Genomic DNA, 16615 nt, shown 5'->3' on the forward strand with positions numbered 1-16615 from the left:
CTCGGTGGTCGCCCCGGGGAGGGGCGGCGGTGGGGGGCGGGGGGGGGGGGGAGGCGGCGGCGGGAGCGGGGTCACGCGGCGCGGCGCGGCGCGCGGGCCGCGAGGGGCGGGGTCGGGCGCCCGGAGCGCGAGCGCCGCCGCCTCCCCGCTCTCCAGGCTCCCCTCCTCGCCCGCACGGTTGGCGGCCGCCGCGCATGCGCCGTGCAGCGGCGCCCCGCGCCGGCCGCGCCTGCGCCCCGGGGACGCGTGGTCGGGGCCTTCCTCCCCCTCCTCCCGCTCCGGCGGAAGTGACCTCAGGAGGCGGCCGCCCCCCCCTCCCCCGCGCGCCCCCTGCGGGCGGGAGGCGCCGCTCGGTCCCGCGGGGCGGGCGCGAGCCCCGCCGCGCCGCTGGCCCCCGCCGCTCCGCGGCGGCCGTGCGGGGGCGGCCGCGGCCCGCCGGGCCCTCTGCGCAGCCCCGGCTCCGCCCGGCCTCGGCAGCCGCCGAGCCACCCCGGGGGAGCGGGACTCAGCCGGGGCTCTTGGGAGGAGAGAGGGCGGCGGGGAGCCGTTGGGACCCCTCAGCCTCGCGCCGCGCCCAGCGAGGGAGGGTCCGCAGTGTGGGGGGGTGGCCCCACGCAGCCCTGCGGGCGTCTGGGGAAGGGAGAGGGCGTTGGATCCGTGTCGGACCCCAGCGGAGCTGTGCTGGGGCAGGCAGGGCCCTCAGCCCCTCTGCGGGCCTGCCGGTAGCGATGCCCCGGCGCTCCGCTCCCTGTAGACCACCGCTGATCTCCTCGCTGCCGCCTTCTCACCAGCCTCCCTTGCCAGGGTGACCTGGAGCGCGAGGAGACGGCGTCTGCCTGCCACAACCAACTGGTCTGCTCGGAGCTGGAGGCGGTGGGGTGGAGTTGCTCTTCCCTGGAGAGCTCCGTCACTCCCTGTTGGAAAGACACCGTCCTCTCACATGGGGACCAGGATCGGAGAGAAATAAACTCCCCATTCAAGCCGCACAAGAACAGCCTCAAGGGTGACAAGTAAGCTTGGTTCTTGGAAAAAAGGCCAGAAAGAGCAAAGCCGGAATGCAAATAAAGCCCAGTGGTTTAAACAGGACAAAGTCCATGGTGGTCTGCGTGGCCTGGCAGGGCAGAGGAAGGAGGACGATGCTGGAGATGAAAAGCAAATCATTGTGCCCTGCCTTGCAAGGCAAGGGGCCAGGGAGAGCCCGAGGACCAGAAGAGGAAATCGTGAGCTGCCTTTGGGGAGCACAGGGAGGGAGATGGATGTATGAAAACCTTCGCTGGTCACTGGAAGGAAGGTTTAGCCCCAGCGTCCCAGCTGGGAGGAGAGTGAAGTACCTGCACAGATTGCTTGGACAGAGACTGCCGAGTCTCCCTTCGTCTTAAGAGCTGGTCGGCAGACACCTGTCAGGAATGGTATGCATATTGGGAGGCTCACTTAACTAGCGTTTCTGAAGCGCTCTGAGGACAGGAGATGTTCTTGAGATGCTGAACAGTACTTCAGCAGGTAATGGATGGAGCCTCTCAGAAAGAGCTGTCTTCACCCCGCAGCTCCGCCTTAGGCGTTTTTTCCTCCAGACAGATACTGCTGTCTGAAGGAGTCAGACTTCTGCTTTGAGCGTGCTGGAACAAGGATGAAAGGCGGGAATATTCATGTCTCAGAGCTATTTGCTTGGTCTAGCAGCCTGCCTGCGCGTTCAGGGACACCATCACAGAATCCCATAGACTGCAGAGCTGTTGCACTCGCTGCCTTATGATGGAAAATCAGTCTGTTGAAGTTTAAATCTTCAGCTGCTCCCAAGTATGTGCAACACTGGGTGTAAAACTGCACCAGAGCTCTGCTCTCCAGCCCCTCCGTTTGCAGATGAAGGTGCCAGGACTCCTAAATACTAGTGAATGGTCTGCAGCATCTCTTTCCTTTAAACAAAACAGCATTGGGTAACATGAGATTGCAGGCACTATGTTCAGTCGGTTCAAACATTCGGGAAGGCCACAGGACAGTCCGGGCCTGAGCTCTCCCTCCACCCGGAGCTGCCAGCACCAGCTGATAGCCTTCCTCTCCTGGCTTTCAGTGCTTTTCCAGAGCCCCCTGCCTGGGGGCATCCTGGGTTTACTGGTGCTGACGGGGCAGTCCGGGTTCCTTGCTGGCCTCTGCCTGATCACACGCACTCACTTCGTGTGCTGCATGGGAGGGCGCAGTTTGGCTTGGAAAGCGACTGAAAAAGACATAACTATCTCCAGGGCTGTCTGAGGAGCTGTTGCTTCACTGCTTGTGGCAGATAAACCAGCCTGCATGGTGGGATGGGAAAAGTCCCATGGGTCCGCTGAAGGGCAGAGCACAACCGAGAGCAATAGGTCGCTGTTTGCCCAGCGGTCGCTGTCCCAGGCCGCTGGCTTTGCCCCCATCCGTGGCGGAGAGCACAGGCAGGTGCCGCGCAGTCAGGCACAGGCGCTGGTGGTTACCACGTCTGGATGTGCGCATCTCCAAGGTGAGGGTGTCTGAGGACCAGGAGGAGGGACTGCAGCCATCTGGGTGCTCATTACGGTACAGGGTCTGGCAGGGAAGAGCACAGAGTTGAAAGCTGGGGGCTGCTTTCGTAGGGACGTAGTGACAGGGGAGTTGAATCATGAGGGGACAGAGGAAGCTCAGTGACCTGGGGAGGCGCAGGGAGCCAGGCAGTGGGGTGACCTGCCCTTGTGTCAAGAAGCGAAGGTGAGATGGGACTCACTGCTGTTGCTGTAAGAAAGAACAGAAACCAAAGGTCACAGCCAGTGCAGTGGTGGCTTTACAGGGGTATACAATGTCTGTGGGTGGCATGGGGACACTCGGAATCCCCCAGGTTGCTGAGGGAGAGGAGGACAAGGTGGAGGGTCATGGCAGCTCCTCACCATACCGTTACGAGGGCTGGCTGAGCAACAGGGGCTTACAAAGAGTGACAGCACCCCTTTACCCCCGTCAGCTGCCGTGGGGAATGTGAGGAGGGACTTCCAGGAGCTGACGATGTACTCCTGTACTCAGCCTGCAAGACACTGCTAGGAGTGGCTGCCTGTCAGAGCAATGCAAGGGGGGGCCTGAATTTGAATGTGTTGGATTTAAATTAGCTCTAAAGGGAAAATCTGCACCCAAGGGGGTGCTGTGCAAGGAGGGAAGACCTATAGCAAGAGTCATGCAGCTGTATTGTAGAGGATGATGCTGAGCAGACAGCGAACCCAGCATTGCTGTTCACAATGAGGACTTGAGAGCCCACCAGGGTCCATGTCCCCCTCCCCAGACACATTCCCCCCCCAGCTCTTTCTGCACCCCTCAATAGATGACACAGGCCTGGAACATGAGTCCCTGTAACCCATATTTTAGATCAACCTGGAGCGTTTCCTTGAAGGGAAGCAAGAGGTTTTGGCATGTTCCCTGGTTTTCCCAGCTTCCCCCCCACCCCTTTTCATGTAGACTCCTTCAAAAAACAGCTGTGCTGTTGCTAAAGCTGAACCCTGTGGTGTGTAAGAAACCCCCCCTGCCCGGGGGGCGCATCCATCCCCATCACTGATTACAGCATTGCTGGCTTCCCCCAGCCCCATCGCAAGGTCCCAGTAACAAAGCTGCAAGGAATGGGCAGCCAGCAGCGTGTGCTTCTCTTGCACAGCTCTTGGCTTCAGTCAAGGGCAGCGGGACACAGAATTTGAATCTGAACCCCCTCTTTTTCAGGTCTCCAGATCCTCTTGCTGACAGGGGCAGGCAGCACCGCATGGAGAGATGTGAAAGAACAGGATAAAAGCAGCGTTCGTTCCCCTGTCCTCCCAGCTTCCAGGAGCACTTCTGCAACAGACCCGAACAACCCCGCTTCTTCGTTCTCTTTAAGAAAGCTCAGTTTGGACTGAGACCCAAGCTCAGCCCCTGCACTGATCAAACTTTGCTGCCAGGTTGGTGAGTGCCCCATCGCGCGGCCACATCACAACACACTTCTGCCTGTTAGCGGCTGGGACCGCTAGCTAGGAGCCAGCGACAGCAGCCAGAGTGGAAGGGGCTGCGAGGAGAGAGAAAAAGGGGAGCCCTTGACAGGTTGTTAGAGCAGCTGTGTCAGCTAGCTGTAGGCAGAAGACTGGCTCTAACCTCATCATGCCTGCGCTTTGGTTTCCTGGTGTGTGCTCCCATCAGTCAGCCACACACCAGTTCCAATCTGAAGTCAGGATGGGGGTGGTGGAAGCTCCCACCAAGCGTGGCTCAAGGAAACTTTCAGTTCCTGGCAATTGCAGGTCTAGCAAAGGAGGCCTTTTGCTCTACCAGACATCCAGGCTCCCGGGCTCAGCTGAGCGCAGCTGCCAGCCAAGGAGCCGAGCAGCTTGGGATGGGGGAGAGGCAGTTTTGCAGCACAGACCCCAAATCCTGCAACAGGACAATACCTCAAATAGCAGGAACCCTTCGCTTCTTCCTTGTCTTTCAGGGTGGAGAGCGGCATGTGGAAAGCAAAGCTGTCCTGGCTATGCCAATAGATTTGAGACAAGCCCGCCCCAGCACAATGCTCCCCTTCTTCCCACATGCCCTTACCCCATCCTCTTTATTTTTTAGCTCTCCCAGCTGCATCCCAGCATGCATCCTTGTACCAAAAATGCTCAACCAGAATAAAACTCACTATCCCTTAGCTCCTGTTGCCTGTAATTCAGCAATGGCCCAACAGCCCCAAACACCAAGACACTTGGCCACAGCTGCTGCAGAAACCCCACAGGGGGAAGCATGTTTATAGCACATCAGCTATACTGTACTTGGTTAACATCTAGCTACTTCTTGCACGTCAAAGCGAGGAGTCATCTACGGGAGGCAGGATGGAAATCCCCCTTGGGCGGCAGCACAAGCGTGCTGTGAAACACACGCAAGTTCTCACCTTTTCTGAGAATTTGGTTTCTCAGCAGTGGGGCTTGCATTACCACCTCTCCCACAGGGCAGATCTGAGGTTCAGTGCAAGAAAACAGAAGAAATGGGGCCAGCAGAGGCAGCGCGCTTGAGTCCCATAGGCAGAAAAAAAAGCCCTGCTGGAAAAAACCCCTCAGCTTTGCAATCAACAGTGGTGGAAAAGCAGGTGATGGAGCGGAGGGAAAAAAAAAATCAAGTTGGAATTTGGAAAGACTTATCTCAAATACATACATCCATTGCCTAAAGGCCAAAAGGGTAATAATACCTGCCCTCAACTGCTAGCCTAAATTGAGTTGAGCTCGAGCGGTCTGACCATGCATACATTCAGAAATGCCCAGCTTCCGTGTTTGGCACAAACATTTAATAGCAGAATTCAAAACTCTGTACGTTCCATTTTAGTCTTATGTGGAAAATTAGTGCAGGTGGTAATCTAATTGTACAACAACATGTTAAAAAAAGTTTATTTTACATTATATACATTAGGGAACATATTTCAAAGCATTACCGATCACAACAATAATGCAGGCCATAAATCACTTTAAATTTAGTTTGGTTTAGTGTATATTATCACAATAAAATATAAAGAACATATACAAAAAAAAAAAGAGTCAAATGTGTGCATTTTGCTAAAACTTGGCATTTACATACTCCATTGGAAAACAGCAATCAAAAATACTTCTGATCAAAACTAAGTTCCTGTGATGCGTAGTAACCATTGTATTGTTTGAATGAGGTAGTAACTAAATTATTTTGGCCATGTGTTAACATGCTAAATCAAGAAAAGTGTGAAAATGGTTATAAGGCCAAAAAAAGTCAAAATGGCAACATCTTTGAGCCATTTCCACAACGTGGAATGTTGCTCCTTTTCATTGTGATGTGAAACTATTTAGTAAGACGAACAGTAATACTAATTTTTATCATTGTATACACTAATAATTCAAACACCTATTGCAGTGTTACAGCCAGGTACCACTAGTCTGGGACTGACACCCATCCAGAAAGTATTGTTTTCAAGCATAGAGAAGTAATCGTAAGGAGAGTTTTAATTAAATATAAAAATACAGGTGTTTAACTGGTTTGTTTCACAAAGAAAACTACCCAACTAAACTAAAAAAAGGATCTTTGAAGCCCAAGTCATATCCACAAAGTCACAGCTTACCTTTGTGACTAAATACATCACATCTCAATACATTGTGCAAACATGAACACCAGTGTGTTGCATCAAAATTAAAACAAGATTGTAATCTGATTACAGCCTTGGTTACAATTTCTAAAAGTTAAGATTTATTTGTATTAGTAAATTACATATAATAAAATACAATAGTGTTGTTAAATGTACTATATTTGTTGCTAGCATCCCACTTTATAATAAACACATGAGAAGTCCTTAAAATAGTACCCCGATTTCATTTTTGCATCCTCAGTGACTTTTACATCTGTACAGGTAAGACACTTGTACTTAACAGGAGGACCGCTATCTACAGAAAGTCAGTGTAGGTCTTCAGCAAGAAGTTTCACTGAAAAATACTGCATATGTACAAAGATTACATAACAGTAAATTAAGCACTTCTGTGGTATCGTAACGCTTATGTGTCCATACCACAAACAATTCTCGTCTTCCTCTCATGCCACAATAAGTTATAAAGTAACTGAAGTCGGGTTACTGCAGCTTCTGTGCAATTTCAGCCAGCCACGAGTGCTGCTGCAGCAGGAGTGTTCTCTTGTCACGGTGAGCTGCCCGCCACCCGCTGTTCTCAGTAACTGTTCTCATGCCCTGCCAGGATATATAAATTGCTGTTGGCTGTTGGGTTATCCGTCGGCCTGCTCTCCAGCACCACGACCCTAAATTGAAAATAAAAAAGCCACAATGTCAAGTAAGCCTTCATTTAAAAACATCCCTGGATATAACTGTAAATATTCTTTCCCAGGTGCACCTGACCAGTGGTCATTTCTCTTTCCCTGGACACCTGTAGTCCAAAAGACACTCAAAGCAAGGCCAATCTCAAAGGTCGTTCAGGGTCTCGTCCAGGCAAGGTCTCCAAGGATCTCCCACAGCCTCTCTGGGCTCCTACTGCAGCGCTCAACTACCCTCGCCATTATGTTTTCCTCTCTTTTATCCAGCTGGAATTTCCCTTGCTGCAATGTATGCCTGTTGCTTCTCGTCCTTCCAGTGGGGGCTTCTGAAGAGGGTCCATCACTCCCCTATTGCCTGGACTTGTGCTTCCCCAGAGCTTTGCAAAGCTAACCATTAATCGGGTGCCAGTTCTGGAAGTCATTAGTCTGCCATTGGACATGACAGATGACCGAAGCTGACTCTTCTGTGAGCGCTTCTAGTCTTTCCCTGAGCCCATGTAACCTAAATCCACAGAAACTTCCTCCAGCTCGGGAAGTCCCAGAGACAAAGATTTGCAGGCTGAGAGAGTCCTCAAGGAAAGGATTGCTATGTGCAGAATCCTCTCTCTTACTCTTTTCTTGCCATTCACTTTTGGTCAGCATTGGAGACAGGAGAGTGAGTTAGCTGGACCTACATTACAACTGCGAAGACCATAAGGGATGTCCTAGATCAGACCTTTCTCTTCAAAGGAGAGAAATTAGCAGTCACAATTCTGTTTCACGAACTATTCGAGATTTTTTAATCAGGCAAGAACTGCTAAAACTACTAAATGGACCAGGATGTTCATGACTGAATTCTCCTCCACAAACAGCCTGAAGTGAAGGTAGATTGTGGGAAGTTCAAACCCATCTATTGTGCATTCACCCAAGGAGAGGTTACTTGCTTCAAAACTACCGCTCAGAAAACCTGCCCTCTGCTCAATGTGCTCCACACCTCATGCCATGAGGCATTCCCTCCTCACCAGGAGAAAGCAACATGCAAGCTCTTATCAGACTGATGTCAGTTTTTTGGCTTCTCAGAACCCCAGTTCCTATGAACTACCTAGGAAATTACATGTGTTACTGGAAAAAGGTTTCACAGCTCAATCACAACATATGACAGAGCTGCAAGCAAAATGGTATCTGAAGAAACTGGAATTAATGTTTATTGCAGTGCAAAGTCTTTAAACGTTGGCTCAGACTTGGGAGACTATTGGCGCAAGCCAGAAATAGATGGAACCGTATTTGGGGAAGAGGACGTTATTTTCCCAAGGCAACGATTTGCAATGTCATGCTCCGTTGCGAAGTCAGGCTCGTTTTTAAATTGAGCTGTGCTGTCTCTCAACAACTAAGAGAAACGACGTAATAAAGCTGAGCTCCATGCACACCTCGCTGGAAGAGAGAGAGTAAAACCCTCAGGTCAGAGATGAGTATTACTGAAACTACCCATTACCAAAAAGCTATCAGATATTGCACATAAGGCAGAATCCTCATCCCCCAGCCAGCAAAAACTGCTGGCAGCTAGTCGATAAAGCCACAGCACCATTCACTGCTGTTGACGTTACGGGTAATTATAGGGCTGTGCATCAAGCTTGGAGAAGCAGAATGTGGGGAAGGCCTTTGGTTGATGTGAAGCTTTTTTGGTAGTTCTAAGATGCCACAAGAGACTGATTTTACTGCGAGGGGCATAAGACAGAGGCAATTCTCAAAAGAAAAATTAAAGCCTATCTTTGCACTTCATATGAATACATTACTGGTGAAACCGTCACGTCAGCATGCACTCCCCAGAAGACAAAACATCTGCTGTTTTCATGGCTGTTACAGAAGTACAAAGTTCGACAGCAGGGCAGAGAAAGTTGAGGAAGTCGGTGACACTCCTAAAATAGTAGTTACTGACTCGGCAAGCTGGTATCTGATGGGTCAGACACGGTGTTAGTGTCCTGCAAAGCAGTCGCCAAAGAACAGCGATGCTGGGAATTATCAAGAGCTCTTACAAGACCTGAGCTGTTATGTTGGGAGGACAACTGGTAGAGTTCCTTTCTGGGGGTGAAAGTGAGATATTTAAATTTTTAAGTATTTTTTGCATTTGTCTCAAGAAGTAGAACTTGATGAGCTACTGCAGCAGAGCATCTGCAAGTAAAGATTTCACCAAGTTACACAAAAGAATTACAGCACAAAAAGGAAGACGCTCCTGCAGATTGTCACTGCAGCCAAATAGGAGCTTGATAGCACGGCTGAGTACTTCTAGTGAGTACTTCTGGAAGCCCACAAACACTTTTAGAAGGATTTTTTTTTTTTTTTTTTTTTTTTAAGAAAGAGAAGTAAACTTGAAGGGCTGAAAGGTAGACACGTGCACAAAGGAATGAGTAAGATGGCTAAAAAAGGAATCACAAGAAACAAGCAAAAAGAACTTTTACAAGGTAGGAGGAACACACATTATTCTTCTATTTCAGCATGCCATGCTCACTTCTCTTCATACCTGTCAGATCCCAGAAGCCTGAATATCCTCGTATTATCAGAAATTTCTTGTGTGACCTAGACAATAAAAATAAGACAAGTCATGTTAAGCGCACAAGTGTTTTTATTTTATTTTTAAAATCAACTTAGAGAAAAGAATTGACTATGACTGATGTTACCAATTTACTGCTGATTTGAATCAGCTAGAGAATTTAATGCACCTGTCACTTTTAAATGAGATCTAAAAGTTTTCTGTAATTCCCGCCACATTATGGGAATTCCTCTGGTAGCAACTGCAAGCACAACAGCAGGGCTCAGCACTGCACAGCATCCGAGCGACCAGTGCATTTCTCTTTACAGCCATGACTGAAATAGGTAGCTGTAGAGTGCAATTTGTCTCACTCTAGAGTAGATATCCAAAACGGGTCAGGTAAATCACACATAAAATGCATTGTTGAAATTCTGAATCATAGTAATGATGCAGTAAGTTCATGTTCTAAAAACCTTAACAGAGAAACATAATCTAATTTGTGGTACTTATGCCCATTGTGAAAAGAAAACATAGTATTTTGACATTTCAGACTAGTGCAATAGAGCTTTGTTTACTGTGGGTGAATTGTACTTGTGTGATACATCTTTATGATCACATGAATACCAAAGCACCAAAGAAAACATCATGGTAATCAATAAAGTCAACCAAAGCCAGTGCATACTCCAAAGGACATCAAGTCACACCGTGAATGGGCAGCACCATTTACAAACCTCCTTTTTTACACAGCCACATTTCACATTCTTGAGGAAAGAAGAGATTCTTCTCTCCTTCCCAGATCCTAGTAGCGTTAGCTGACTTAGTGAATTCACTTCTGGCACAGAGAACTTGCAAGAGAATTTTAATTCACAACAACGAAGTTCCCCACGTTGTTAAGAAAATTGCTTCCTGCTTGTTGTGGGGCTGAGTCTGCACAATCTTGGCCCAAATTTTGAGCGTCTTGTCTCAGAATTCACACAGTTCCCCGTTTAATTCTTCCCACTCAAACCACTGTGGAAGATCACGGCTGTGGAAGGAAGTAACTTTGCAAGTAGCTCAAATCATCCCCAATTAGACCAACTGATATTAGATTAGGGAATCTGAACTAATAATGTCTTGAAAGACAAATGTGCTGCAAAGTTAGGTTGGTTAGGTTTTTGTCCCATATAACCGCTTCCTACATACTACGTAGTATAAAATTCTCTAAAAGTAACAAATACAGTCAATATCCGAGCCTGGTAATGCAGGCTTTTCATATTACAGGTGAAAATGAGTTTCTTTCTTGTCTTAATAGCTGTGACTAGCAGGACAGCCAGGAGAGAGAAGGAATTTTAAAAGGCCTGAGAGCTTACCCTAGGTATGTTCTACAGAGAAAAAGTTTTGGGTGGCTTGCTTTCTGACAATAGCTCAGTTCCGCCTTCTGTTCTTCATTTAGGTGCTGGCTTTGGCTTGACAATAACAAAGCAAGACGACAGTGTTCCTTATGCTTTACATAAACAATATAAAGCATCCACTTGTGCTGCAGCACTCTGGGGCATGTCCTCTAACAACTGGATCAGAGCTACTAAGTGCCAATGGGTGGAGTAATCCACTGAGCCTTGCAGAACGCTGCTATAGCAGGAGTCTGGAGAAGCGCCTAGCGGCATCATCTCCTCCTCATGGTCTGTGCTAACAGCAGGGTGCTGCAGTTCACCATTATGAGTTCTTGGGAGAAGGACAATCATGCCTGGGGATCAAACATGCACAAATGCCACAAGAACCATTTGCAGATTTGGAAATAAGTAGTCTGACTCTAGTCTTTGGTCCAACTTCCCACAAAGAGCAGGCTTACTGTCAGCACAGATTAGGTCAGCTGTGGCTTTCTGCAAATAAATGTAGTTGTGTAACAATGTGGAATATCTAAGCTTGGCATGGTGTGACTGTACGTGTACCTTAAAATACAATTAGTCATAATGAGCTCAATTTCTCAGCCAATGAGACACTAATGAAACAACTGGTGAAGTTTGTAAACATTCTTTAATAAACAAATTAAAAGACTCATTAAAATCCTACAAAGCACAGCATTTCCACTAACACATAGATGCACAAGGTTTGCAGCAAGAAAAAAAAAGGAGTTGGGAAGGTACTTACAATGGTTTAACAATGTCTAAAAATCACATGAAACTGGCTGGAAAAAGGGATTACACAGAAAGTTTAGAAAAAAAATCTTTAGGTTAATCTGACATTTTTCTCCTGAGAATGGAAACTACTTATTGTGAAAGCTGGGCACCAAAATCTTCAAAGTACGCATAAGCCAAGGGAACATGGAAGAGACTAAAAAAAAAAAAAAATCAACAAGCAACTCATTCAACACTGTGACAAAAAGCTAACCTCAGCAGTGGCTCATGCAACCACTGGCAAAGCCCAAATTTTGGTATCCACGTGTGAGAGGCTAAGGGACTGACGCTGCTCTTCAAAGCAATTTAAGGTGAAGATGATGAATGTTACCAAGAATTAGGCTTGGATATTTTCTATGGCATCATGGCCTGGGCTCTTGTTGCTTTCTGCTTTGTATGTCAGACTCGACAGGGGATCTTGTATAGCTTCGCTAATTGGTTTGTAGCTTATGAAACATGCTTAGGTTGAGACTTCAGCTTCCAGGTCTAACCTATGAAGTTACTGAAATGTTTTACTCTTCTTTCAGACCACAGCATTATGCATTTATCCTCTACTTGGCTTATATTAGAAGCTAGTATTTGAAGCAAAATGCAGTACTTACCTCATTTGATCTAAAACTCCTTCCTTGCATGCCATGTTTCCAGAACGCTAACACGCTGTCTTGTAGACAGACTGGTAACAAAGAACATTGGAATCAGTTTTGAGTCATAATGTCAACTTGTGCTTTTAAGACCAAAAGCATATGACCGCAATTTTGAAATTTGTGCATGTACGTTTTACTGTATCACGTTCACCCACACGGACTACAAAATGTCTCACAGGAATCGCTGAACCTGCCTCAAAAGTAGCTGCATTTATATATTTATTTGTTTGTTTAATGAGCGGGGTTTAAAAATATTCCCACCCAACCAGAAAAAGTTCTAAAACTGTCCTGTCTAGTCCTAAACATGTCCTTTCCTTTGAATGGGAAACCCCTCCTCATTCTAATGCTAACAGAAAATATATATTGAATTTTAGCAGAAAAGTTACAGGGATACTGCAGTGACATTTTTCACCTTCCCAGCAACTACTGGCTAATATGGTCCTTCTGCAGTAGCAGCGCAAAGCTTTACAGAGCCCTCTACTTCCCAGCCCTTCCCCTTGTCACGAACGTGGTGACAGACACCTGCATTTGAACCCTGTGAAAGGAAATGGGTATAGGGCCTTCCTGAAAGAGAGGGCAAGTGTGTAGGTCCCCAGGAAGAACCTGCCCCACCTGCATCCAGCACCCTGCCTCTGGGCAGGTATGCAGGAAACAGAGCAGAGCTCTTTGGAGGCACTATCAGGCTAGACAAGACACTGGGAGCTCGTTTGTGATGAGCAGAGAGAGGACTACAGCAGCTGCAGAGGTCCCACAGTGAGCGACTTCAAGTACAGGTATTCCTTCCTCCCCCCCATTCCTAACCAACAGGAGCCATAAAAGTATTTTTTTCCATGACAACGGTTTTTTTTTGTCCTCTTCTCTGTGGCACATTATGTTTGAAATGCCTGAAACTTTAAAGCTTCTCCTCAGAAGTAAACTCCCTCCAACTCCTTATTATTTTTGTTCCCACTGTTCCTCCTTTTCTGGTACTACCCTCCATCTGTGCGCACATCCTTCCTCATCCGTCTTTTGAAGCAGCATGTGATGCAATCCAGGTATGTAATCACTGGAGAATTGTCAAAATAAATGTATTCTGTCCTTCTGTTTCACAAATCTAAATCATTCAGAGTCTTCACAAGAAAACAAAATTTACATAAAGTGTGACATATCGCATAATCCACTCTTTGAGCTGCTTTATAAAAACAGACTGCGTGAACACACATGCAGAATGGGTTAGCCATGAGTGATTCACAGAGTTTATGTAGGTTGTGTTAAGGTATTCCTTTAGAGGCTGAAGGTCTCCATCTTCTTGCCAAGACATTTGGCCTAATCAGGGAATACTCCAGGGTTATTACTCCATTCCAATTGCTCCTAGGGAAGCACGTTACATAGCGTGCTGAACCTGTCACTGAGCCTTCTCACACAAAGTGAAATGCGTGAGAGAGTGTTTCAAATGCTAAAGACTTGACAGCTAGCATCTCTAATTCTGTACTGTAACAGTAAACAAGTTAATCATAGAATATCTCAAGTTGGAAGGGACCCATAAGGATCATGGAGTCCAAATCCCTGCTCCTCACAGACTACCTAAAACTAAACCATATGACTAAGAGCATTGTCCAGACGCTCCTTGAACTCTGACAGGCTTGGTGCTGTGAACCACTTCTGTGGGGAGCCTGTTCCAGTGACCAACCACCACTGAAGAGCCTTTCCTCATGTCCAATCTGAACTTTCCCTGACGCAGCTTCATTCCATTTCCATGTGTCCTATCGCTGATCACCAGAGAGAGGAGATCAGCACCTCCCCATCTGCTGCCTCCCTTGAGGAAGTTGTAGACTGCAATGAGGTCACCCCTCAGCCTTCTCTTCTCTAAGATAAACAAAATGACCTCAGCTGCTTCTCATAAGTCTTGCCCTCAAGACCTTTCACCATCTTGGTCGCCCCCCTCTGGGCACACTCTAATAGTCTGATGTCCTTCTTATAACTGAGGTGCCCAAAACTGCACACAGTACTCGAGGTGGGGCCGCACCAGCACAGTGCAGAGTGGGACAATCACCTCCCTCCCTCGACCGGCTAGCTATGCTGTGCTGGATGCAGCCCAGGACACGGTTGGCCCTTTTGGCTGCCAGGGCACAGTGTCGACTCATCTTCAGCTTGCCATCAACCCAAACCCCCAGGTCTCTTTCCGCGGGGCTGCTCTCCAGCCTCTCGTCCCCCAATTTGTATGTATAACCAAGACTGCCTCGTCTCAGGTGCAGAATCAAGCACTTGCTCTTGTTAAATTTCATACGGTTGGTGATTGCCCAGCTCTCTAGTCTATCCAGATATTCAATACTGATAATGAAAGCCAACTTACCTATTGATTCAATCTGAAAGTCAAACGTGAGCTCTGATGACAGTTTGCGGCTGGATTTTAACCTGCCTTGCAGATTCACTATTTTTATGCAGCCTAGAAAATAAATAGGATATGTCAAACAAGAATTAATCTTCAATATATGACTTAATTTGAAGACAGACAGTACGCACGTACATGCATACGTTTATATTTAGTTGATACTAAAACTTACAATCCAAACACACCAAAATGGTATCTCTCTCCAGCTGTGTTACATGTACAACACTTGTCTCTGTAGTGTCTATAAAAAAATGACAGTGTTAGTTCATAACATAAATTACCATGAAATTTGAAATGGAAGTTCTAGAGATTGAGACAATTTAATGGGTTAGTGTGTTTTTATCTACTTAAAATAATCATCTTACCAGTGACATTTCTCTTCTCTTAGAGAGGCATGTCCACTTATCCAACATGTTGACTGTGACAGGAAAACTGAAGCTGTAATATTAAAGTATGGACTTAATCCAGCCTTTTCTGAGTCATGTCACAAAAGCAAACTCACATGTACATTGTTCTCCCTTTGTTCTCTGTTGGTGTCATTTAATATTGCTGTTGCAAAAAAGATAGATATATGAGACTGTCCACACTAAACCTGAATGCTGTTTCATTCAATTTTTTTTCTCCCTTTAGTTCTAAATTGTGCTAGGGACTTTTATATTAGTACTTAATTCTTGCTGCTATTTTTAGACTTTCCATCCCCAGATCTTCCAAAAATAGGGGATTGTTTCCTTCTCCAAACTCGTAAGAGAAGGGTTACCTTCCTCTCTTCTGGGTTACAGCTGCAGCAGTCTCCATCACAGCAAACAGGGGGATCTGACCCACAAGTGATTAGTGGACACGTCAACTCAAAAGAGAAGTGTAGTTTTGGTCCATTTGTTAACATTAAAATTACACAAAAAGCAGCTCTTACTAATACAGCATCACTGCCAGCAATTCTGTAGGCATTCTTTCATATGGAAAAGAGAAACTCATTAAATCTGTTAGAGATGAGAAGTTAGAGCATGGTACCTAAAATACAAAAGCAGCTTTCAGTTAAATAATAAAATCCATGGTCCTGTTGAGAAGCAAAAAACTCCTCAAGGATGACGGCAGAAATGTGCTCCTTGAGATGGTCCCTCCATTTCTTTTTTGCTGTTTGTCTTGGAAGGTATACACTTATGATTTACATTTAACCAATTTCTAATGCATGATCTTAACCAAAGGTGGATATAGCCATGATGAAAGCATGCAGCAGAAGGACTGGAGGATTACATCTATGCAACCACATTATGCGATGTGGAAACATGCACTGCACTGGCTGAAGCTAAGAGAAGAATGGCCAGGGGAGAACCCCCCTGCAGTAAGTCTCTGCCAGTTAATTTTTTTTAAAACATCTTTATCAGACATTTACAAAAAAAAAAATGTGAAATGTCAAACAATGAAAACTACTATTCAATGGAAGCTATTTGTGACCATATGGTACACACTTTCCTCATTTAAAAAACACTGAAAAATCTGTTTCATTGCATTATTGCTCTCCTGCCAGCAGGGGACAGGAATAAACCAAAACAACATGAGGATTTAAATTAGAGTCAAACAAACAGGAGAAAATAACAACACAGACACAACACGAGAACACACAAATGATTCAAGGAAGCTAAAGAAGTATTTTTGGAAGGCACAACGCAATGTTAAATTTTCCACATTAAAAAAAAAAAGGAACCGGGAAAGGATTACTATTCTTGTATTTACACACTGATGCAGACAATACTGAGAGAAGACTGGCAACAGGACATTATGGGTCAAAGAATTTCTCTTCAGCGTGCAACTTTTACGGACTCTACTGAAGTCACACAGTTACATAAATAGATGTACGAGTTTGAAAATAAAAAGCACTAACTCTGAAGGAGTTAAGTGCATTAATTGGCCATCCACTGATCACTTCACTTTTTCTAACTATGCTTTAAACTCTGCCAAAATCTGATGCGCTTTTCAGCAGCAAGAAAGTCAGCAGGCATCTTCCTAGTGGAAACTATCCTTCTTACTGAATTCCACGGTACACAATCAGCCGGACTCATACACATGTATATGCCAGCACAGGGCTATTATATAAATTCATCATGGATCTAAATTCATCATGGATCTAAATTCATCATGGATCTAAATTCATCATGGATCAACAAGGGCTCTATGCCTGGTAATAAAGCTATTT

The 16615-nt window shown here is 46.3% G+C and overlaps 1 protein-coding gene and 1 long non-coding RNA gene across 18 annotated transcripts in view; one reads left to right on the forward strand and one right to left on the reverse strand.

The window, feature by feature from the left end:
- Positions 1-250: 250 nt before the first annotated feature.
- Positions 251-9197, forward strand: LOC148053122 (uncharacterized). 3 transcript variants are annotated; one of them, XR_015708305.1, is made up of 3 exons: positions 251-1500; positions 3694-3908; positions 6825-9197. It is a non-coding gene; the product is annotated as an uncharacterized LOC148053122 (long non-coding RNA). The 3 variants fall into 3 exon arrangements; XR_015708304.1 differs by having other exon boundaries at positions 253-1409; positions 3694-3912; XR_015708303.1 differs by having other exon boundaries at positions 256-1409.
- The window catches only part of MAP4K3 (mitogen-activated protein kinase kinase kinase kinase 3), an 88040-nt gene continuing 76660 nt past the window's right edge, over positions 5236-16615 (reverse strand). For 11 of the 15 annotated variants that reach the window (XM_087775161.1, XM_087775158.1, XM_087775160.1 and 8 more), the window contains 5 exons: positions 14597-14665; positions 14386-14478; positions 12012-12082; positions 9248-9303; positions 5236-6738 (listed from right to left, as the gene is read on the reverse strand). In XM_087775161.1, coding sequence (XP_087631287.1) covers positions 6651-6738; positions 9248-9303; positions 12012-12082; positions 14386-14478; positions 14597-14665 — 377 coding nt within the window. In that variant the 3' untranslated portion in view covers positions 5236-6650. Of the gene's footprint in view, positions 6739-9203; positions 9304-9325; positions 11567-12011; positions 12083-14385; positions 14479-14596; positions 14666-14789; positions 14863-16615 lie in introns of those variants that run through there. The other 4 variants (XM_087775156.1, XM_087775155.1, XM_087775159.1 and 1 more) reach the window with 4 other exon arrangements.

The sequence above is a fragment of the Nipponia nippon genome, unplaced genomic scaffold (genome assembly GCF_047370975.1).
Source record: "Nipponia nippon isolate SJK-2023a ecotype South Korea unplaced genomic scaffold, ASM4737097v1 scaffold_4, whole genome shotgun sequence".
In the NCBI taxonomy this organism is placed as follows: domain Eukaryota; kingdom Metazoa; phylum Chordata; class Aves; order Pelecaniformes; family Threskiornithidae; genus Nipponia; species Nipponia nippon.